The 26,201-nt window shown below is 37.6% G+C and overlaps 1 protein-coding gene across 1 annotated transcript; it reads right to left on the minus strand.

Annotated features, from left to right (window-relative positions):
* Positions 1-13,005: 13,005 nt before the first annotated feature.
* Positions 13,006-22,880, minus strand: LOC131971504 (intermediate filament protein ON3-like). The gene is made up of 8 exons (XM_059333005.1): positions 22,313-22,880; positions 20,254-20,462; positions 18,697-18,757; positions 18,513-18,608; positions 17,470-17,634; positions 16,838-16,963; positions 14,799-15,063; positions 13,006-13,886 (listed from the first exon to the last, which is right to left on the minus strand). Exons 1-8 carry the CDS (start codon positions 22,751-22,753, stop codon positions 13,609-13,611), a joined length of 1,641 nt encoding a protein of 546 aa, XP_059188988.1. The 5' UTR covers positions 22,754-22,880; the 3' UTR covers positions 13,006-13,608.
* Between the last annotated feature and the right edge of the window lie 3,321 nt (positions 22,881-26,201).

Here is a 26,201-nt window from a genome sequence, read left to right on the forward strand (position 1 = left end):
ACAGTTCAGATCATACAAACTCAGTTGATACGCAAACATTTTTGACAAATAATGAAGCAGACAGCAACGAAAACATCTCTCTGTCTGTGCATTAACCTATTTTTTTATATTTTATTGTTACTTTTAATCTAAGTCCTTTGCTATCAGTTTAAAGGTCCATTCTGACCTCCTGAGTGTGTAACAGTCAGCTTCAAGTCAGAGACTCCTTGGAAAGTAACAACTTGATACTTTGGGATTTGTCAGAAAAGACACAAAATGACCCCAAAAAAAGAATCAAATTGACCAAAAAGTGACACAAAATGACCAAAAAATTACATAAAATTAAGCAAAAAAGGACTTAAATTGATCACAAAATGACAGAAAATGACCACAAACAGACACAAATTGACCAAAAAAGACACAAAATTACCATAAAAGGGAAAAATTACCAAAAAAGACACAAATTGACCACAAAATGTTAAAAAAAGGCACAAAATGACCAGAAAAGACACAAAATGACCAAAAAAGACATTAAATGACCAAAAAGACTAAAACACATTAACACATGAACACTTTAACACAGTGGAGACAGAGCTGACTTCCAAAATGATTTGGCAACCCCCAGAAATCATCTCGCGACCCTAATGGGGGCCGGGACCCCAAGGTTGAGAATAGCTGTTTCTATTTGACTCTAAATTAGACCATAATAATTAACAAATACACACAGACTTCTTTTTGCAACCACTATCAAAATAAACTACTACATAGGGATTTAACTACTGAATGTAAATGCATTGAACGGCTATTGCAGAAACCATAAATGCTATTAAAGTTAATTACAGTATCTTAGCTGTTTCTGGGACTGTGCTCTCCTGGACTGAGCCGGTGTTACTCTGTGCATTAAATCGCCAGTGTATATATGTAAATTAGACCAAAATAAATACAAATCAATCTGTTGTAGTGTTCATTGCCACAACTGCTACTACTACTGAAAACAGCTAAGCATGTTTGTTTTTTTATATCATAATTGAGCAGTCATATTACATAACCACCTTTGTGTGAATACACAGAGAAGAAGCTCATCTGCAAAATTCTATCTTTACATCATGCATTTCTCCTGTTTGCATCAAACAGTTACTGGTTGACTGAGAAGAAAAGAAAACCATTTGTACTTTTTGTGGAGAGCTGTAAATAGGCTTTGTATTTGGGTTTCCTTTTAATTTTTTCCAGTGTGTTCATGTTTACAAAACTGTCCTCCAGTACTAATTTTAAAATGTCAGAACACTAAATATCTGCAAATCTGTTCATGTTCAAGGACATGTTGAAACCTCTTTTCTCCTCCCTCCTCATACCTCGCCCACTCAGTGTGTCCGTAATTGATTATGATTCAGACTTTTATGGCGTCAAACGGTGGATGTGATGGACACTGGACACAGGATTCCCTGCAAAAAAGAAAAGACTTTCAGGTTTTAGAAAAAATATGTATTCAATTACTTTTTAGTTGTTAAAACTGTAATTCACCAACATGTGAAGGGGTTGCTGGACATGTTGCAGGGTGCTAGTGAGACAAACAGTACGATACTGCCTCTATGTGGCAAAGAAGAAGCCAGCTCAGGTTGCTACTTGTTGAAATGCTGCTCCACCCTCCTGGGTATTCTTCATTAAAGGGTGGCAGTTATTGTTGGTGGCATAATATCCAATTAAATGTGTACACTATAGACCAGGGGTCAGCAACCTTTACGAACAAAAGAGCATCTACGGAGTTAAATTGTGGAATGAGTTAAGTGTGGAAGTACAGAAAAGCCAAAACATAAGACAGTTTAAAAACAAATATAAAGACATCATCTTTACAAAGTACAGAAATTTAGAAAAGCATCTAACATGGACATATGTAGACTGTAGTTTTGTAATATACATGGTAATTGTATTTATGTTCATAATATTTAAAGATATATAGTAATTTACAATATACATGTATAGGTATTCACAATGTAATATACATTTTTTATAGTATATGTATATATATAATTATTTATAATATTTGTATGTGACTATATTGATTATTCATATATATATATATATATATATATATATATATATATATATATATATATGTATATAGATATAGAGACCTGTTAAGGGGTAGGACTAGATACGTTTTTTTACTTCTTCCTACCCCCTTTCGAGCTTGCAGAAAGTGTCTGTTTTTTTTTCAATTTTTGTTTTTTTGCTTTTTTGTTTTGTTTTTTATTTATTCATCTATTAATATTTAAACTTGTTTTTTTATTGCCTGCATGTTCGAAATAAAGACAATCAATCAATCAATCAATCAATCAATCAATCAATCAATCAATCAATCAATCAATCAATCAATCAACTGTTGGCCAAAAAAAGAGAAAAAATATCAGAATGGAGCCACAATTTTTTTTTGTTGCCTTACAATGAATATAAAACAGCCTTAATTGAAGCCTTATTAGCCTAACAATATTACTAATAGGTCAAAATGAGCAGTTATTAAGATGGTTTTGTCAGAATGCAGTGAGGACACAAGTGCAAATAAGAGGCGAGACTCCTGAGAAATATCTCTGGAAAGCTAACCTGGTGAGGGAAACTCAAAACTAGACTTGAAATTGGCTAAATTTTGAGGTTAAGCGTCGGGACGCAGACTTTCAAAAGCTATGATGCACATTTAATAATGTTAAAAAAAAACCTTATGATTTCGTATAATTCTTTGGTCATCTGCTAATCATCTACATTTTGCCAATTAGGGACAAGTATGAAAGTCACAAATTTATGAAATCTAGAAGAAAAAAGGGAGCCGCTGTAGATGGCCTGAAGAGCCACATGTGGCTCCGGAGCCGCAGGTTGCCTACCCCTGCTATAGACGTATGATTTGAGACAAATATGACTCTTTTTTATGTTCTTTTCACTGTGGAGGACTAAGCCCAGACAGCCCATCTAAGGCAGTAGTTCTCAACCTTTTGAGTCGCGACCCCCAATTTAACATGCATGTTGTCCGCGACCCCCGCTCACTAAACAGAATCTCACACACACAGTTCAGATCACCCAAAAAGGAAACAAAATGACCAAAAAAAAGACACAAATTGACCACAAAATGATAAAAAAAAGGACACAAAACTACCAAAAAAAGAAACAAAATTACCAAAAAGACAAAATTACCAAAAAAAGAGACAAATTGACCTAAAAAAAGACACAAAATCACCTAAAAAAGACACAAAATTACCTAAATAAAAGGACACAAAATTACCTAAATAAAAGGACACAAAATTACCAATAAAAGACACAAAATTACCGAAAAAAGACACAAATTGACCACAAAATGATTAAAAAAGACACAAAATGACCAGAAAAGACACAAATTGACCACAAAATGATTAAAAAAGACACAAAATTACCAAAAGACACAAGATGACCAAAAAAAGACACAAAATGACCTAAAAAAGACACAAAATTACCAATAAAAGACACAGAATTACCAAAAAAAGACACAAATTGACCACAAAATGATTAAAAAAGACACAGAATGATTAAAAAAGACACGAAATGACAAAAAAAGACACAAAATGACCAAAGAAAGACACAAATTGACCACAAAATAATTAAAAAAGACACAAAATGACCAAAAAAAGACACAAAATTACCAAAAAAAGGGAAACAAAATTACCAAAAAGACTAAAACACATGAACACTTTAACACAGTGTAGACAGAGCTGACTTCCAAAATGATTTGGCGACCCCCAGAAATCATCTCGGGACCCAACTGGGGTCTGGACACCAAGGTTGAGAATAGCTGCTCTACAGTACCTGTAGCCAGTAACACAAGTAAGCAAACACACAAACACTTTAGTCTCTTTAGTATCATGTCTGCTGGTAACATTTTCCTACGGTGGCCCTGAGAGCTCACAGCGCTGCAACTTAAGAAGACAGTACACAAAACACAAGCAAACTGAGAAAATATCTTCATCAATTTGACAACACAAGCGCAGCATTTAGAAAACAAAGACCACAACACAACAGAAGTGTTTCCAGAGGACACTTAAAAATGATGCACGTCTGGACGTTTCTTATCAAGTTATGTCAAGATAATGATAATTTCACGTAATAACGTGAAAGTATCATGTTATTTCATGATAATGATATTATCAAGTTATAACGTGATATACACTACTGGTCAAAAGTTTTAGAACACACCAACTTTTCCAGAATTTAATTGAAAATGATGCAGTTTAATGTCTCAGTGTACTCTGAAATGAATGCACATTTGCAACATTTAAAATTCTTTATTGAGCATGATAATGTTTTGAAAGTAAAAAAAAAGATTCAAAATCACATTTTGTGTTGGACTAAAGGACTAAAAAAAGACACAAAATGACCAAAAAAGACACAAAATAAAAAAAAAAGACTTGACTTATAAAGACATGAAAAGAATTAAAAAATGGACAAAATAGCCCAAGACTCCATAGAGTTAAGTTGTTAACCCACTTCTTCCCTGAAAAAAAGCCTACTTGTATAATTCTGAAATGTACATTATATTTTACCTTTTTTTATTTACCTCTGGCAGTTCACCACTTACCTTTGTACCCTTTCAAGCTGTTGATTTGACTATAAATCTGCTTGATTTTCAATAAAAAACTGGAAAAATTGGGGTGTTCTAAAACTTTTGACCGGTAGTGTATAGCGTTAGCCCGCTAGCCTGTGTCAATCACATTGCAGTTAAACAAAACAAATAAATGAATGATGAATGTTTTGGTTGGTCTCTCTCAACACACTGAGTCGGTCTTGGTCTTGCTAGCCCGCTAACGCTAGCATGTATCAATCGCTGGCTAACGTTAACATGCATTGATCATTTTAATGTTATAACGTGAAATTATAATTGTTATAAATTCCCTTTGTGACCAGCAAATACACCCTATTAATCTGTTAATTTGATTATATTGATATTGTTGATTTAAACAGGTTAATAATTTATTCAAGCACTTTTTAGTTCAGTCTGTTTGAGTCGGGCAGTTTACAGGGCAGCTATGTTTACGTTCGGGGGTCCTTAGAATCAGCATGTGTTGAATAATGTGTGTGTACTGACCTGCTGCTGAAAAAGTTTAAGATAAAGAAGTTAAAGTCAAAACGGTGTCCTTATTCTCTAACCGGAGTACGCTCACGGGTGAAGAGTCCCAGCACAACACTTTCCCTCTATAGTTCTTTAATAATAATTATCTTGAAATAACGTGATAATATAAAGCGTGTCCAGACATGTGCATCACTTTTAAGTGTCCTCTGGAAACACTTCTGTTGTGTTGTGGTCTTTACAGCGTTTTCTAAGTGCTCTAAACGCTTGTCTGGTCAAATTGATGAAGATGTTTTCTCAGTTTGCCTGTGATTTGTGCATTTGCATGTGTTTTCTGAAGTTGCAGCGCTGTGAGCTCTCAGGGCCACCGTACTTCCCAGACTTTTCACTTTCAGACACACACACATAAACACAGAGAGGGTGTGCTCTGTATAAAGAGTCAGTGCCCTGTGAGAGGGCTCACCTAGTGTTGGGAAAACGAAGCTTCGTGAAGCATTTGCTTTATTTACGGAAACACACTCAATCACCATTGCTCAAGCCCTTTTTTCAAGCCAAGACCACCATCAAAAGATAAAGCAATTGCTTCACGAAGCTTCATTGTGCCTTCATTAAGCTCACCCTGACCTGCATGGTAGCATACTCAGTTCTAGTGGTGAGATGTCGCCCTCTGGTGGTCAAGAGTTAGACATTTTTATTTTCTATTTTTATTATGCACCCATGGTTTTTTAAACCTGAGTACTGTTTAGGTAGATACAATGGAGCTGCCACAGCCAAATATGATATTGACATAATTTCTAAGATATCAGTTGGATGAAAGACTGGATTATAAATACCCAAAACAAACTCCGGGGGTGCGTGAGATTTTAAAATATGCATTTAAAAAGTAGCATCCATGCAAAAATCCTATTAAAAATAATAATTTCATAAATATTTTAGTGTATATATATATATAAGTATAAGTTCATAAAATAAATGTTATATTCAGTAGGCTATTCAGTTTCATTCTCCTAAAAAACCCAGAGTGTCCCCCATACCAGGATGGTTGGACCCAACCTGTCAATCACCTGACATCACCTGTCAATCACTTGAAAACTCAAAGATGGAGTCGTGGTTGAAGTGTAGCAGTTATAGTTTTAAATGGTTATATGCTCACTGTTTTTACTACATTAGTTTGAATTTTGTATGTGTTTATCAGTTCCAAAGTTTAATAGATCAGACACTGATGGCACAGCGCTGTTTTTAACTCTTTTTTTTTTTTTTCAACCAAAAATGCTTTGCCCTGGTTAGGTGGTACTTGGCTGAAAAAATATTTCACAGGGGGAACATCACTGAAAAAAGGTTGAGAACCACTGGTTTAGACTGTTAGACTGAGTAGTTTGGCACATCATCTTTACAGAAACAACATTAGACAAGTCCAGACCCTCACCTTCACCCTGACCCGCCATTGATATTGATTCAAATATAAAAGAGGTGCATTTTTGACTAAAGTGCATGTATATTTTTAATCGCTTATTTGCAGACTTTTTTTTTGAGTCAGATAGGAGGTTAAATAGCAAAGTGAAGAACTGACATGGCAAATTTTGTTGAGGGAATGCTGGCTTGGTCATTTTCAAAGGGGTCCCTTGACCTCTGACCTCAAGATATCTGAATGAGCTCCTGCAGTAAGGCTAAAATACACTGTGTACAAACAATAGTTACACTCTTAAGGTTGATCTTAATCTTAATGTGCCATTGAAACCCATTCAAAATGCAAAGTTTTTAATTTCACTTACGTTAAAGCATAATACATGCAATTTATTAAATCTTGATCATTTTTACTACTTTTCACCAGATTGAGTCTTTTTAACCATGTTCAGCTTATAGAGAAAAAAACATGTGATTTATACACACAATCCATACACACAAGCATGTACTGCTTCAAATAAATCAAAACATGGATCATCTTGAATAACATCAAAGATGAATCCATCTAGAGAAACATGACAAACTCATGACAAAAAAGATTATTTACACAGCTGTGATTGCAGCCAGGACTATAAAAATGGTGGCGTCATGGCAGAAACCTGGCATATCAAGGGTTTAAATATTAAAAAATCAATTAGTGTTTGATATCAATAATTAGGTCAGATGTAGGGGGAAAATCAGTACAATGAAAGTAGAATATAATAATGTATAATATTTTTTATAGCTTGCTTTTTAGGAGCGCATTTTATGCTCTAAGCAGTACAAGTGTGAGTATTTGACACTTCACAAAAAATAATAATGCAACAAAATCAGTGTTGCTGCTAATCATTGACAAGTTCCAGGCTGCAAGAATTAAACTTTTTTTTTTTTTTTTTTACTTTGCATGTAGTATATTTAAAATAATTCATATTTTCTGTTTTTTTCCATTTAAAAACATGCTGGTTATGACAAAACATGGCATTTAAAGGGTTAAAATATTAAAAAATCAATTAGTGTTTGATATCAATCATTAGGTCAGATCTAGGTGAAAAAAGGATAGAGGATAGAGGATAGAGGAGGCATATTGGAGGAGGCACAAGCCAGGATACACGAGAGAATCCTATGCGGAAGTCTTTTAGCGGTGGCCCCGCCCCCTGACTTATTGAATAGATGCAGCAGCTGATCGGACTGATCTTATACATCGCAACATCGCTGTAGTTTCATACCGGAGTGAAGACAGATCACAGATTAAACTAAAGTGTGTCACCACAAGTTTTATATTTTATTTATATGATTCACCATGTAGTTAAAATCTGTTTTATTGTGACTCTGAACAACAAAAACACCACAAACATAGGCCTATGTCTACATTTATAATAAATTAAGGATATTATAAAAGTAAAAAAAAACAAAAAAAAAAACAGTAGAGAGTATGAGAGTCTGTCTGTCAGCAAGAAACACTTTTACATTGTTTGTCATTTTCATCCGTCCCACGCGAGGCTGATCATTACTGAGTGACATAATTTACATTTGACCTTAATCATATAACCTAATAAAATATTGGCCGGTGTTCAGCGGACACAATCATGTTCTGGGATATTAAATAATTAATTTATCACCAGGATCGTCACGCCGTCGTATTTAAAAAAATAAATAAATAAATATGGACCCAGGGGAGAGGGACCCAGCCACCATGGCATGATTAAAAACACATAACATGAGGTGATAGTTCTACATCACCACATTTCATTCCTTTCTACCTGCGGGACGTCTCTTCTTCTCCATCACTCGCTCTGTTTTGGTGTTTTATCAGAGTGATCCGACTGACGCTCCCTCCTCCTCGCGTTCACACGGAGCGCTGTCTTTCAGACCTCCTCTGCTCCTTGCTTGACAGTTACAGTGTGTAACGTTCGTCTAAACTTATTTCACAGCAGCAGGTTTATTTTTCCCAGCCTTCATTCCTCACGGGCATTCTCATGTGGTGCGTCTTTACTCGTGCCATGGAGCCGGGTTTATGCAATCTTTATTCATCTTTGAAGTGTGTGTGTGTGTGTGTGTGTGCTTGCATTTGTGGCATCGGGCGGACCCAGTGAGGCATGGACCAGTATTACCCCCCTCCCCTGGGTCCGTTTTTTTTCATACTTGGCCCTAATAGTCGTCCTAATATATACAGAAGCAAATAATAATAAATAAATAATATGAAGGTATTCCCGTGCCCCTGAGCTGGACACAGTTCACAGTATAAATACACAATGGAGGTTGTTATTCATGTGCAGGTGTTTGTTAAACAGAGAAGACACTTATTATTATTAGTGCATGTCTCCAGTTGTTAAAGCGACTGACAGCTGATCCAGCTGTGATCTGCTGCCGCCGTCATTAGAAACGGACGTCGCTTCACGGGACGCTCCTTAGGGAAGGACGTCCCATGTCTCTTAAATCGTTTCTCCTCTCCTCGCTTCCCTCACTTGCGTCTCTCCAGCAGCCATAATCAAACATTGGAATGAGCTTCAAATGATAGCATAATGTCTCAAACCCTTACAAACTTATAGAGAGACAGACCCGTCTCTCTCCTGCCGTTCCTCTCCAAAACTCTGGATCTTCAACCAACTATCCTGTTATCTTCACGGGCACAACCTCCTTGACCCTCACCAGTCTGGTTTTAAGAAGTGCCACTCAACAGAGACTGCCCTTCTCGCTGTGACTGAACAGCTTCACAAGGCGAAGGCGGCCTCTCTCTCATCTGTGGTGGTTCTACTGGACCTTTCTGCAGCTTTTGACACTGTGGATCACCAGATCCTCATCTCCACCCTTCACCACCTGGGAGTATCTGGCTCTGCCCTCTCTCTGCTCAAATCCTATCTCAAGGACCGCACCTTCCGTGTAACTTGGAGGGGTTCTGTGTCAGAACCCTGTCTACTCACCACCGGGGTCCCTCAAGGCTCAGCCCTTGGTCCGCTCCTCTTCTCGATTTACACCAACTCCCTTGGCTCCCTCATCCACTCGCATGGCTTCTCCTATCATAGCTATGCCTACGACACCCAGCTAATCTTCTCATTTCCCCAGTCTGAAACACATGCAGCAGCACGTATCTCTGCATGTCTGACCGACATCTCCCAGTGGATGTCCTCGCACCACCTCAAACTCAACCTGGGAAAGACTGAGCTACTCTACCTCCCAGGGAAGGGCTCCCCCACCACTGACCTCCACATCACTGTCCAGAACACAGTGGTTGTCTCCACAGAAACCACCAAAAACCTTGGCGTAACTCTTGACAACCAACTGTCCCTCTCAACAAACATCACCGCCACTACCAGATCTTGCAGATTCTTGCTGCATAACATCAGGAGAATCCGCCTGTTTCTCACCCAGAAGGTAGCTCAGGTCCTTGTTCAGGCACTGGTCATCTCACGCCTGGACTACTCCAGAATGCAGCTGCTCGATTGGTCTTCAATCTTCCCAAATTTTCACACACAACACCCCTCCTCCGCTCCCTCCACTGGCTACCGGTGGCTGCGCGGATACGCTTCAAGACTCTAGCTCTGGCGTACTCTGCTGCTAACGGTTCAGGTCCTACTTACATCCAGGACCTTGTCAAACTCTACACCCCTGCTCGTCCTCTACGCTCTGCATCAGCCAAACAGCTGGCGACTCCCACCCTGCGTGGGTCAACTCGCCTCAAAACAACTTCCAGACTTTTCTCTGTCTTGGCTCCCAAATGGTGGAACGAGCTCCCCACCGACATCAGGACCTCAGACAGCCTGTATATCTTCCGCCGCAGGCTGAAGACCTATCTCTTCCAACAATACCTCGGTTAAGTCATGGTCACCTAACAGATATTTAAAAAAAAAAAAAAAAAAAAAAAAAAACTCTTATTCTTTTCTCTTCTTTTCTTCTTTAACATATAGCACTCCTTAGCAATGACAGTTAGCTCTTAAAGTTATGTACTTACTTGATTCCTATGGTCTATGTCTAGTACCATCAGGTTGAATGCACTTATTGTAAGTCGCTTTGGAAAAACGCGTCTGCTAAATGACATGTATTGTAATGTAATGTAATGTAGATAATGCTGCTATTAAAATTAATCTCCAGCTCCCCAGCTTTCAGATGATGTAGACCACTTCTATACAGCATCAACTGTTGACCTGCTATCTCCCCCTAAAAACCCACTGACCCAGACTCCCAATTTCATATAAAAAGGGGGTTAATGTTGATATGTGTTAACATTTAAAAAATGATTGTGAAAGCAATAAAAACTGAATTTACAGTTGATAGACTTCTGTGTCACTGACTGCGTGATAGCAACTGAAAACGTACTACTTGTTGAAAAAGTTAATTTAGGACAACATTAAATTATTGAGTGTGCACCGAGTAGGGCTGGATGATATATTGATATAAAAAATATATTGATATATTTTTAAATGTGATATGGAATTAGACCTCTTCTTTTGTAATGTTCGTTATTCTTTTCTCATATTAATATATTAATTTCAGAAAAAGATTGGCCTATTTTATTTCATAGCTTATTTTTACCTTTTTACCGTACCTTTTTTTATTTAAATGTGCACTTTATGGAGCTTTAATTTAAAAAAAAAAAAAAAAAGGTACTCCTGCTGTTATACAGTATTTATGTTCACTTAAATAAACGGGCCTACACCCGACTCATCTCATCTGTACGTCTATTTAGCCTACCTATCTTTCAGAGTTTTAAAGTGCACTACAAGGTTTGATTTTCCAATCATATTTGAGTAGTTCCAGCGAATATTAATACTCAATGTGTTGTCTTGTATGTGCTGGATGGTGTGTGTAGCTTATTAAAAGTGTTTTATGGAGTTGCAGACAAATACATAGCTACTTCCTACGGGCACTGCACTAAATGATCACAAAAAGACACAAAATGACTAAAAAAAGGATTATCAAAACAGTTTTCCTCACATATTGTACATATTGAAGTGTTGAGATTTTTCCAGCCTCTCCTGTCCTCTCCTCTCTGCTCTGTGTAAACAGCCTATCAATGTTCAATGTGTATGTGCTGGATGGTGTGGTACCTGATGAAAAGTAAGTGTTTTATGGAGTTGCAGACGTTTTTGTAGCCGATTAGCATGAGATTTAGCTTCATTCACTTCTTATGTTGCATTACTATGTAATTCAGGGATGACATTCATGCTGCTTAGTGTAATGCCATAATCATTTGATATGAGATGCTTACATGCAGTATAGTATATCAGCTAATTGGGTTCATGTTAATGTACTTTTAGCGCAGCATACTGCGTAATGTGCTATCTCACCATTAGCATGCTAAGCGGAGATTTAAGCCCTTTCTTCTGCATCAGTTTGATCCATTGAAAACAGTAAAAACAAAACTTTATTAACTGACAGCTAAGCATACAGACGGCAATAGTTTCTGTGTTATTTAGAGTTACACTAGCAAGAGGCATTAGCATTAGCCTACCTACAAAATACAATTTAGCACTATACGAATACATACTTCCTACAGCCACTGCACTAGTATTTATAAGCAAACTGTCAATGGTACATGGCCTATAAATTCATGTTGCTTAGTGTAATGCCCATAATCATTTGATATGAGATGCTTACATGCAGTATAGTATATCAGCTAATTGGGTTCATGTTAATGTACTTTTAGCGCAGCATACTGCGTAATGAGCTATCTCACCATTAGCATGCTAAGCGGAGATTTAAGCCCTTTCTTCTGCATAAGTTTGATCCATTGAAAACAGTAAAAACTAAACTTTATTAACTGACAGCTAAGCATACGGACGGAAATAGTTTCTGTGTTATTTAGAGTTACACTAGCAAGAGGAATTAGCATTAGCATTAGCCTACCTACAAAATACAATTTAGCACTATATGAATACATACTTCTTACGGCCACTGCACTAGTATTTATAAGCAAACTGTCAATGGTACATGGCCTATAAATTCATGTTGCTTAGTGTAATGCCCATAATCATTTGATATGAGATGCTTGCATGCAGTATAGTATATCAGCTAATTGGGTTCATCTTAATGTACTTTTAGCGCAGCATACTGCATAATGTGCTATCTCACCATTAGCATGCTAAGCGGAGATTTAAGCCCTTTCTTCTGCATCAGTTTGATCCATTGAAAACAGTAAAAAGAAATAGTTTCTGTGTTATTTAGAGTTACACTAGCAAGAGGCATTAGCATTAGCCTACCTACAAAATACAATTTAGCACTATACGAATACATACTTCCTACGGCCACTGCACTAGTATTTATAAGCAAACTGTCAATGGTACATGGCCTATTTGTTCTCTCTTATGAACACACATTTGTTGAAAGCCTGATCTTTCACATAACTAAGTAATGGTAGAGATAATATATTGTAAACTACTCTGCAGTGTCAATAATGTATGGATAAGAGTCACCAGCCAAAGTCAAGCACACTCAAAATTTCTTTAGAAATGTTCTAGTTTCCATTTGAGTCTTCATCATCAAAAATGAAAACAACTCCACCATTGTCTTTCAGTAAACACATTTTATTTGTTTGGTAGCAAAAACAGCACCTCAGGACAACAGGATGATGTGGGCCGCCTCCTAAGGGGTCGAACAGTTTCAGTTACAGGACACGCACAGGGAAGACATGCACTACCTTCTATCGCAGGCAATTTAAGACATTAGTTGACCAACGACGCTGAAGCACTGTTTCAGTACATTCACATTCCTTTGACCACACCACTGTCTATGCAACACCGTTTGGAACGACACAACCCTTCATGGATGGAATAGCTGTTGCATAGATTTCAAGGGAGTGTTATATATTTTTTACTTCATAGTTGCAATTTGCCCAGGTTTTATCTCACCCTCTGAGACAAAACTACTTTTTAGTACAGACAGTCAGACATCAGACATACAGTATAAATTCTTTGGTCCCTTTCAGATCTTTGGTAGTGTTAGGATCATTTATTGCTTCATAAAAATGTTTTAGGCTCTATTGGAGAGTGGCTGGCAAGCATTTTACTTCATAGTTGGAGGGAGGGGGGTGAACTGTAAGTATAAAACTACCAGAGAGGCAGAGGAGATCATAGCAGACAGCTAGCTACACCGCTAAACTACACAGCTCAATCCTCAATGACCTCAGACGACTCAGAAACCACTTTGCCGTCTCTGGTCTCGATCATCTTGATAACAACGTTCTTCTTCTGGGTGGTGATGGTGCTGCCGCCGCCGCTGCTGCCGGTGCTGAAGCCGCCGCCGCTGCTGTATGCGCCGCCGCTGCTGTATGCGCCACCGCTACTGCTGTATCCGCTTCCACTTCCGTATCCGCCGCCGTATCCGCTGGAGTAGCCGCTTGAGTAGCTGCTCTTCATGCTGTCCATGGGGAAACTGCTGTAGCTTGCTGTTGGGAACAGAGAGGACAAAACAGTTATGTAACATTCTCTGTGAAGCCCATAGTTATAATGCATCACAATCAAGCACTGTATAAGTAGAATTTATGGCCTCATAATTATTTAAAATGCCTTATAACAACAACTTACTTTTTGCAAGCTCATATCTATGATGCATTATAAACATACTTATAATGCATTATAATGTGCTTTTCATAATGTAACATTATTATACTTATAAGCACTCACGAACACTCATAATGCTTTTTAACAAACCATCAACCTATAATCTCATTACATGGCACTAATACAGTGATTGTAAGACATTATATATATTATTAAAATAGTTAGTATACTATTAAAATAGTGTTGGAAGTGTGATAAGGACTTAAAAGGTCAAATATTACATTACATGTCATATTATTATACTTCATAACTGCTGGTCACTCTGACATTGTTTTTTGCAAACCTACACCTATATTGCATTATAAGCATACTAATAATGTGTTATTATCTGCTTTTGACAATGCATTATTATAGTTATAAGCACTCATAAACACTCATAATCCATTAAAAGCAATAATCATACATTAGAAAGCTGTTTATAATGGCTTATAAGGTCAAATATCATAATACTTGTTTTCAAGTCCATGTCCACAATGTATTATAAACATTTGTATAATGCATTATAGGGTTAGGATTAATTAAGCCCGTTCCCTAAGCCCCCATTGGCATCATAATGCATTATAAACCTCCTTATGATAGGGCTATGATGGGCCTAACAAATCACATTATCCTAAAATCACAGTATAATGCATTATATAATATTATTTTATCTTACAATTATTAGCATTGAAAAAAGGAACAAAGTCCAATCAATGAATACTGATTGTTCAGTCAATAAATGGACGAGGTTGACTTACTGCTCTGTTGGGAAATGTTGATAGCCTTGATGCCGTTGGCCAGTCTGTCCTCCTCTCCCTCCAGCAGCTTCCTGTATGTGGCGATCTCAATGTCCAGAGCCAGCTTGACGTTCATCAGGTCCTGGTACTCTCTGATCTGGCGGGCCATGTCCTGTTTGGCTCTCTGTAGGGCTTCCTCCAGGTCCCTGATGCGGGCCTTGGCGTCCTTCACTGCCATCTCACCGCGCTCCTCAGCCTCAGCGATCTGGGCCTCCAGGTTGGCACGCTGGGGGAAGATTTAAAAAAAAATAAGACTTTTCATTTTTCATTCTTAAGCTAGAACAAAATACATTTAAAAGTTATTGGGAAAGTTGGACAAACTATCTAGTAATGAAGGCACAATGGAGCATTTGCTTTACTTTTTGACCCCACTAGATGGCGGTCTTGGCTATAAAAAAGGGCTTGAGCAATGGAGATTGAGTGTGTTTTCAGCCCTTTGTTCAACAAAGAACGCCATCTAGTGGGCTCCAAAAATAAAGCAAATGCTTCACGAAGCTTTGTTGTCCCAACACTACTATCTAGCAACTTATAGGCAAGACACTGGTTAAATGTGTATGTGCTGGATGGTGTGGTACCTTGTGGAAAGTAAGTGTTTTATGTAGTTGCAGACGTTGTTGTAGCCGATTAGCATGCTAAGCGGAGATTTAGCTTTATTCACTTCTTATGTTGCATTACTATGTAACTGACATTCATGTTGATTAACGTAATGCCCATAATCATTTGATATGAGATACTTACATGCAATCAGCTACTTGGGTTCACGTTAATGTACTTTTAGTGCAGCACACTGCGTAATGTGCTATCTCACCATTAGCATGCTAAGCGGAGATTTAGCCTCTTTTTTCTGCATCAGTTTGATCCATTGAAAACAGTAAAAACAAAACTTTATTAACTGACAGCTAAGCATAATACGGACGGAAAGATTTGAGCATCTCTGTGTTATTTAAGGTTACACTAGCAAGATGTATTAGCATCACCTACAAAATACAATTTCGCACTATACGTTGGCACGCTGGGAGAAGATTTTTGAAAAAAATAAGACTTTATTTTTCATTCTTAAGTTAGAACAAGATACATTTGAAAGTTATTGGGAAAGTTGGACAAACTATAGTAATGAAGGCACAACGAAGCTTCCTGAAGCTATTGCTTTATCTTTTGACCCCACTAGATGGCGGTCTTGGCTTGTAAAAAGGGCTTGAGCAATGGTGATTGAATGTGTTTTCAGCCCTTTGTTGAACAAAGAGCGCCATGTAGTGGGCTCCATAAATAAAGCAAATGCTTCACGAAGCTTCGTTGTCCCAACACTACTATCTAGCAACTTATAGACAACATACTGGTTAAAGTGATAAACCCCCTCTCGAGTTCTTGACCCCACTCATCTGGTTCTGTTTTTTGTTTCTGTTTCAATAACTATGCTATTACTAGTCTACTACATGTATGCAGCAAACTATCTTTATTTAATTTACTAGAACTATCATGTGAGTTGATGTTGCTCTTGTCATCAGTGTTGTTATCACCCCATAATTAGGTACTGTTGCAGAAGAAAACATGGATGAAGGAAAGTGCACATGGTATACAATGATAAACTCATTATCATTTTAATTTTTTTCAGATATTCAAGTTGCCTATCAATTTAGGTATAAGTATGTCTTTATAGGAGTGTTGTGACAGAGAGTGTAGATGCTTTTGCAAGGATGTGATTTTGATTTTTAATTTAATTCAATTTAAATTTATGATTAATTCATTCATTTATTTTTCTTCTCTCTTTCTTTTCATTTCTTTTCTTTTTAAATTGTCTTTCTTTTTATGTTTTGATGAAAAGAAATAACTATATGTTTACAAAATGTAGAGCAGCATGTATGAGCTGTTTTTTTTCTTTAAATAAAATGTTTAATAACAAGAAAAAATAAGACTTTGTCCACTCCCCTGATAGTTAAATGATAATAACAAACTATATATAATGGGTCAAGATGGTAAAACAATAATAAAACACTCCTTACCTGTCCCTTAACGGCATCAATCTCTGATGTCAGTCTCTGGATCATGCGGTTGAGGTCTGCGATCTCTGTCTTGGTAGCTCTCAGGTCATCTCCATATCTGGTAGCGGATGTCTGCATCTCCTCATACTAAATAACCATCAACAATACAGGACACTTAATGATCAAAATTCAACCTGTATTAATTGTAAGTTGTGTTTGCAGCAAGGGGTGTGCCATATTGTATCGTTCACGATAATACCAGTATATTTTTTTACATTTCAACCTACTGAAAATACACACTACCGGTCAAAATTTTTAGAACACCCCAATTTTCCCAGTTTTTTATTGAAATTCAAGCGGTTCAAGTCAAATGAACAGCTTGAAAGGGTACAAAGGTAAGTGGTGAACTGCCAGAGGTAAATAAAAAAAGGTAAGCTTAACCAAAACTGTAAAATAATGTACATTTCAGAATTATACAAGTAGGCCTTTTTCAAGAATATCGTTATCGCAAAAATACCCTGAAATATTATGATATTCTTTTAGGGCCATATCTCTCAGCTGTTTTTGCAGCACACACGGTTATTGCTTTTCTGAAACAAAAGGAATGACAGAAACTTGAATGAAAGAAACATTAATAAGGAGCTTCCAATCACCTTGGTCTTGTACCATGACTCTGCCTCGGCACGGCTGCGGTTGGCGATGTCCTCATACTGAGCCCTGACTTCAGCCACGATGGAGTCCATGTCCAGGTTGCGGCTGTTGTCCATCTCCACGATGACTGAGGTGTCCTTGATCTGTCCCTGGAGCTCACGAAGTTCCTGCAGAAGCAGAAAAAAGGAAAATTAGAAAACCACATTTCAGTGAGGAAACCTATCCAGGAATACACACTGCAAAAAATGTGTGCACTGAAAAAAAAACTTTAGAAGTGTTAGATAATTTATCTTGTTTTAACCCTCTGGAGTCCATCTATTTATTGAAAATACACATGTTTTATTTACAGTAATAACTTTCTTTATATATGATATGTAGACAAGCTGAGAAAGCCAGTTAAAGTTCAATCATAGGAGTTTTCACAGTGTGCCATTTATGTTTCTAGACCATTTTTAAAATGTGAATTTTCTTTCTACAATGAAAACTATTACTATTTTTAATTAACATGCAAATAGACTGTTTTGTAGTTTAAAAATTTTTTTCTGCTGTTTTTGTGTGTATAAATGGTTAAAAAAAAATGGTACATTTCCAAAGACACCTGTGTCTTTTGTTTGTATTTTGGGTTCCTGGCAGCTTTATACTTTAATTAAAATAAAATGTAAAATCTGAAGTTTGTGTGGAGAAAAAGGAGCCATGCATGTGATGTAAGGACAGACTGAAAGATGCTAAACAGAGACAGAAATTAATGCAGAGGAAGTTGACAAATTTGAACCAAAATCTCCTGGACTTCAGAGGTTTAAGAGTTAATTTCTTATTTGAAGCGTTTAACATGTTTATTTCTAGATTTAATCATCTTATTTTAAGAAATCTTGTCAAGGTAAATTATCTGTCCATGCAGCAAGATCATTTCCCTCAGATTTAGTGTTTTTATCTTGTTTTTAGACTAAACACCTTTTTGCAGTGCAGTTATAGCACAAGAGGGGAAACAGATGTTGAGAAAAAGTTGGAAACCAAAAAACACCATGAGATCGTTTTAGTGTCGTACCTCCTCATAGATCGACCTGAGGAAGTTGATCTCGTCTGTCAGACTCTCCAGCTTGGCCTCCAGCTCAACCTTATTCATGTAGGCCTCATCGACATCCTGGAACCAATAAATTGTTTGTTTGTTAGAATGAGACAAAAAAAGACATTGTACAGCAACTCAAAGAAAAGTAAATGACGATGCTGACCTTCTTGATGAGGACGAAGTCGTTCTCACACTCTGTGCGCTTGTTGATCTCATCTTCATACCTGAAAGAGAAGATAAAAAAACAGTTGATGATTAGATTTTGAATATTTTTAAATTGGAACAAACAACTTTCTATGAAGCCTGTGTCTATAACGCATTATAAACGTGCTTATAATGCTTTTTAACCTGTTTATAGCTGTTTATAGGGTAAAGATTAGCCTCTACCCCAACCCTAAAATCACATAATGCATTATAACTGTGATTACAATGCATTATGAACATACTTATGATGCTTTATACCTTTAAGATAAGTGTAACCTATGAGCTTAAATATGTGCCACCAGAAACTGAATTATTTATATTTATATTTGAATTTGAATTGCTTAACTTGAATAGTTGCATTAAAAAACTGAATTTGAATCACATAATTTGAATTTGCACTGTTCAATTTGAATCATTGCACTGAAAAGCTGAATCTGAATTGTAATTTGAAATTGAATTTATTAGTTTGGAACTGAACATTCAGTTCTCACAATTCAAATCCAGTTTGCATAATTCAATTTCAATTTTATGCTACGAATGTCCGGGTAGTTGAGGCAGAGCAATCGAGTGCAGAAAATATCATATTATAATGCAATAGAAACATACTAAAAACATACTTATGATGGGTTATCGGGTTAATATTAGTATATATTATAACTGAAATCATGTTATCATGCATTATCAGTAAAGACAGTAATCATAATGCAATATAAAAACATTATAAGACCTTATAAGTCATAAAATGCTTCATAATATGTTACCATTATTGTTATAAAGCGTTATTAATTTCAAATATTAGATTATCAATAGCAGATTTTAATGTGATATAAGCATGTTAATAATGCTTTATGGACATGGGTGCCATAGAGTGTGTTACCATGCTCCTGTTCAGTTTTGAGAGTCTATACACCACTATAACACTAGGAGGCGCTAGCAGTCCATCTCTAACTGTAGAACTCCTGAGGGACATTTGCCTCATACAGAGTCTGTTGACTCAGGGCCAAGCGTGAGAGCTGTTACTGATATTCCTCCCTCAGGGCTCCAACAACTCAGCTGCTTCATTTGTCTGTGGATAACTGACAACTATGTGTGGCACTATTCTACCTGTTTGTGTTAGAGACGTGCAGGTCAGCATGTGCACATGTGTAGAGCAACAGACAGACTTGCTAACAGCCAACTCCATATTTTTTTTTTTTTTTTTACCTCTAGCCATATGTAATGTAATGAAATGGGTGTTGAACATGCTTCATCTGTGCTGTAATACTCTAGAGTTTGTATGACGCAAGACAATGGACAGATGTAGGGAGTAGTCCATTTAAAGATTAACTGCTGCAAGGCAAGTAGAGTGCAAACAGGACATGATTCCAGCTCTCTTTTATGTATGAAGAAAGTTTATATGCATTTAGGTAACCATTTAGCATTTAGCATTTAGCATTTAGCATTTTTGCAGCCTAAATGCAAAAGATGCTTGGACTCTGCCTGGAACAGTAAAGTTTTGAGCCCCCTCCACACTCACTTGTTCTTGAAGTCCTCCACCAGGCCCTGCATGTTGTGCAGGTCGGCCTCCAGCTTCATCTTGTCATTGCCTAGGCTGTCGAGCTGTCTGCGCAGATTGCTGATGTAGGCCTCAAACATGGCGTCAATGTTGGAGCGGGTGGTGGTCTGTCCTTGCAGCAGGTTCCACTTGGTCTCCAGCATTTTGTTCTGCTGCTCCAGGAAGCGGACCTGATGTGTCGAGAAAGATGGGGAAAACAATAGGGTTATTTTTTGCAGTTATAAGTAAAAGAATGAGCAACATACATGCTTGTTTCCTTTGAATTATCATGAAATTCCCTTTAAAAGTATGATGTAACTGACTGACAAACAACATTCTGCCTCAGGGTTAACAACAGGATCAACCATGCCATGCTTCCAATTCACCACCTACACTAGTGATACTCAGCTTAAGGCCCAAATATGGCTTGTGATAAGGTACCAGATGGCCCACTGACCATTTTATAATATTATATTAATTTTTTTTAATCAGCAAAACAAACTTAAGTGCCAGGAAATGATCCCCGGTACCCCCCAAAAGAGGTCTGGGCTAAGCCCCCAGTGTCCTCAAATCCTAGAAACGCCCCTGCATACACCTGTTAATCAAGTTCATTTGAATATTAAGATTTTTAAAAGAAAGAATTTGGAGGATTGTGAATGCTTATATCATTTTGCACAAGTGGCCCCTGCTGGAAAAGTAAGTTGAGTATCCCTGGTCTACATTCTTTGTTGTTCTTATCTAACTTTGGATCTTTGTAAGCTGGTGCTGGCTGAGTTTCCAGACTTTTCCAAAGGAAGGCCTGACGTATGTGCATCCTGACAGGAGGTCGAGGGGAGGGAGAACAAGAGGGGCACGGAAAAAGCCGGTGATGGAGGACTAGAGCAAGTTAACCCTTCTCCTGCATCTCTTCCTGTTTTTGTACAGCGACGTTAGCAGCCAGAGAAGACAAATACAAAGAGAGAAGGGAAGTTACATCCGTGGGCAGCTGCAGGAAGGAATAACCGTTAGATGTGATGAGGGGTGGGCCGAAAGGTGGAGGGGGAAAGTGATGGTGAGATATTAGCTGAAGAGAGGAGGAGGAGGAGGAGGTGAAGGGGGGAGTTTGCATATATGTGAACAGTAAAAGCAAAGTATGTGACTCAATGGACTTTGAACTCTACAGGTGAGATCTAACCAAGAACATCTTATTTCAACTGGAGTAAACACAGATAATAAAATGTTCTGAGACCACACGATAACACATGATAGGGTGGAAGTTTATCTGCGTTGTGTTAAAGCATGCAAAATGCCCTTTATCTTCTTATAATCATCGTGCCCAGAGAAGGAGAGTTGATATGCAGCCAGTCAGCTTTGACCAGAACATGAAACCAAGTGGCCTTTTTAAATATTAACCCACTGCTGAGGCCTTAGAGGACACCTGAGTATTACATGCTGCACTTAAATGCTGATTTAAAAGATGGAAAGCTCCAAATGGACACTGCTTTTAAAAATGTTTCATTGTGAAAAGAAAGTTTTGTCATTAAGGTACCAATGGCATTCATATATAAGTCTATGTGTGTTAGGGAGGGGTCAGGGCCACCAGGGCAGCAGAAAGAGCCACACCCCAGCCGAGGGAGGGATCATTCCCAAGGTAACTCGTATCACAAGCTCTGCCCTGACACACCCTTAGCTTTCTCTCTTTCTCTCTCTCTCTTTGTCTTTGTCAGTCTCTCCTCTCTGCAAGTCTGTTTTTCATCACTATAAAAGGGCAGCCTGAGCCAAAAGATAGAGCCTAACCCAAACTTTTTCTGCCTCGGCTGCATTTGTGGGAGGTGACGAAAGCATAGAGGGGGAATAAATCAACTTTCTACACAGCCAAAGTGAGGAAATCAGCATTACGGGGCATGTGGCAAACATATGGACCCATATTTCAAACATTGCATAACTATGTCACAGCACTGCAAACATTGAATGAGCTTTCCATGCAAAGAAGTTTAAGAATAAGGCAAAGACAAGTGCCTACGCATTTTTCTTTTGACACTCTATCATTACAAGTTCTTACCTTGTCGATGAAGGAAGCAAAGCGGTTGTTGAGGGTCTTGATCTGCTCCTTCTCCTGGGTGCGGACAACTTGGATGTTGGGGTCGATCTCCAGGTTCAAGGGGGCCAGCAGGCTCTTGTTCACAGTAACGGCCGTGATAGGGGCCTGACCCATGCCGTAACCACCACCCATACCACCACCCATTCCCATACCACCACTCATTCCCATACCACCACCCATTCCCATACTACCACCGCCACCCATGCTTGAGCCCAGGCCAAAGGCATTGGAGCTGACGATACCACCTCCATAGCCTGACCTGTTGCCTCCTCCAAAGGAACTCTTGACACTGTAGCTCTTGCGGGAAGACGTACTGCTCGGTCCGGCGTAGGAAAAACTGCTGTAGCTCCTTGGAGCAGAAGAACTCTTAACACTGTAAGAGGTGGACCTGTAATTGCTCATTCTGAAATCTGGAGGAGTTTTTCTCTTTTGGATGAAATACGTCTGGGAAGGTCAGACCGAATGGCTCTGGTGGTGAGGCAGGCAGGCAGGCAGGCAGGCGGAGGGGAGAGACCAGAGTGGATAGAAAAGAGGAGAAGCTACAGAGGAGTTTTAAAGCCTGTAGCTGTGGGAGGGGACTGTGGAGAGCTGCCATTGGCTGAGAGTCTGGCTGTGAGACGGAGGCAGGGCTGTAACATTACACTTCTATGACACATTGTCCAGTCACTCAAAACCATTACCTGGCCTCCCGAGCAGCTCCTCTCTGTTGTTAGAGAAAAGCTGCTGGTTTCAGAGGATTCTCCACTGCTTATGTTCCTTTGCTTTGATCTCTTATGTGTGTCTGTGTGTGTGTGTGTGTCTCCAGGTAAAACTACTCAAACACACCACAGCTGATTCAACATGTAAAATCTGATTGAATGAAAAAAAAAAAGAATTATATCCAGCAACAGCTATGGAATGGGAAAATGCAGTGTGTGGCTGATAATAGTTCAGTAGTTCTTACACATCAATTTTGATTCACTTCTGCAACTTTAGGCCCGTTTGTGACTCATTGGTAAGGTATGCGCTTGTGTGTGTGTGTGTGTGTGTGTGTGTGTGTGTGTGTGTTTGTGTGTGTGTGTGTGTGTGTGTGTGTATGTGTGTGTGTGTAGGGAGGGAGGTACCGCTGCCACCACTAGATCCACTTATTTCTCATTATTTACTCAATTACTGCACAACCTGTTTGCATTTCAGTTTATACAATTTATTATCACTGTACTCCTGTTTACCCCTTAAATATATATTTTATTTTGCAGTATATTCTTTTTCATTCTGACAGTTTAGCTTCTGCACTTCGGTAGCTATGTCTTTTAAAAAAAAAAAAACTTTGTTTATTGTTTGTTATTGTTATTTATTATTTGTTTATTACTTTTTTTTCACAATAGAACACAGACATATAGGAACACTCAGAACAGAATCCCCACCCCAAAAAGTAGAAATAAATAAATATATAGATAGATAAATAGTAATAAATAACAATAAATAGATGAGTTAATATAAGACAATATAAGTTAAGTATGTTGTAAAAGAGGACATATATCAACATAAAAAGGAGAGAATTTTACAGAAAACTAAAAAACCAACAAGCAAAACACATTAGAGAAGTACAGTACATACTGAATAGTATTTAAGCAGGATGTCATCTAAGCACAATGAAATCTCACTTCGGTATGTTTGGTTCAAGTGACTTTCTAAACAAATTTATAAGAACAATGTCATTGCCCTGACTTCCCTCAGACACCCCAGAAATCAGGGAGCTGTGTGAAATGTAAATTAAAACAGAAGGAATTCTTAATTTGATGTGTATATTTACAAAACACAAGTTTCATTTTTAACATTAAAAAAGTACTGTAATAGACAGGAGGTCAACACACAACAAAACCTAAAATCACTAAATGGCATTTATTAAATAAGTAAAAATACTTATCATAGGTTTATGATATTTATGTATCATGTTTATTAGCAAGCTTTAGAGGTATTGGTGGGCTGATTTTTGTTTTACCTTCCTGTCTGTTTGCAGTCTTAATGCTTAATGCTCACTGGCTGCTAAAGGTACTATGTGAAGCAGTTTTATCATATTATCATTGCATTACAACTTTTGCAGCATCCTTCATATGATATCCTACAAAACATGACACGTGACCAGCACTGGCCACATTATTTAGGTTTATGCACCCAAAACACCTTCTACAGGTTAGGCACCAAAACCACTTGGCTATGGTTGGGAAAACGAGCAGGTTAGGCTTTAAAAACAATGCTAACAGACATACAGTTGAAACCAGAAGTTTACATACACTGTATAAAAAGACACATATCACTGTCTGACATGAAATCAGACAATCACTTTTCCTGTTTTAGGTCCGTTAGGATTGCCAAAATTATTTCTATTTGCTAAATGCCAGAATAATGAGAGAAGGATTTTTTTAAACAATTTTTTATTACTTTCTTCAAAGTCAGAAGTTTACATACATTAACATTAACATTCCTGATATCTTGGTTGATTTCTTTTGACTTTCCCATGATGTTAAACAAAGAAGCAGTGTGTTTCAGGTGTGCCTTAAAATACATCCACAGGTGTGTCTCCAATTAACTCTAATGTTGTAAATAAACAGATCATCATAATCAGAAGCTTCCAAAGACATGACAGCATCATCTGGGCTTTCCCAAATTGTTTCAAGGCATAACAATGTTAGTGTATGTAAACTTCTGACTTTAAAGAAAGTAATAAAAAATTATCTAAAAAAATCCTTCTCTCATTATTCTGGAATTTAGCAAATAGAAATAATTTTGGTAATCCTAACGGACCTAAAACAGGAAAAGTGATTGTCTGATTTCATGTCAGACAGTGAGAAAAAAAGCATAGGTGTCTTTTTATATAGTGTATGTAAACCTCTGGTTTCAACTGTAGCTTCCAACAATGGGAAGAAAGTTTTTATGTAAAGGACTCGGGGCGTTTTGGCCCAAATGCCTTGACTCTTTTTCTCGCAACCTGAAAGCACCAACAATATGCAACAACAGCTAATGTTGCCTTAGAAATACAGTCAACAAAAGACTAGCACCAACCACAACACAGAGTCCAACATAAAGTCCACATAATCACAACAAAAAAGCCAATTAAGCCAATCTGGTCAAACAAGATTGGAATGTATCCAATGAAAATAACATGATGCTCATCCATCGTCTTTAGTCTTGTATATGTCATGCCACAATTATTATGCATACACTGCAAAAAAGGTGTAGGTTTAGTCTAAAAACAAGATAAAAACACTAAATCTGAGGCAAATGATCTTGCTGCATGGACAGATAATTTACCTTGAAAAGATTTCTTAAATTAAGATCATTAAATCTAGAAATAAACATGTTGAACACTTAAAATAAGAACAAGACTCTTAAAACAAGATAAATTATCTAACACTTTTAAGGCTATGTTAACATGATGACGGTCTGAACAGAAGATATGTGATAGAGGTAATTACAGATCCTTCTCTGTTCACTAATGCTATCTGTACATATCTACATTTCCTCTGGAGGGTGGTTTCAGATTTTTGTGTTTTTAAGCCCCAAAAGCGCAGTCACCGTCTAAACGAAAGGCACTTCCCATAGAATATTTTGTCGTTTTTACCCGCAAACATCCTTGTGTAAACAGGGCCTACATCTAAAGGGTTTTTTATCTTGGTAAGAAACAAAAAAATTTGCTCTGCACTCTGCTCGGGACAGTTCATCGCTGTTTGCATCTTTAATTGATCTTGTTTTAAGCGTTCAACATGCTTATTTCTAGATTAAATAATCTTAATTTTAGAAATCTCTTCAAGTGAAAGATAATTTCCCTCAGATTTAGTGTTTTTATCTTGTTTTTAAACACCCCTTTTTT

Source organism: Centropristis striata, chromosome 5, assembly GCF_030273125.1.
Source record: "Centropristis striata isolate RG_2023a ecotype Rhode Island chromosome 5, C.striata_1.0, whole genome shotgun sequence".
Lineage (NCBI taxonomy): Eukaryota > Metazoa > Chordata > Actinopteri > Perciformes > Serranidae > Centropristis > Centropristis striata.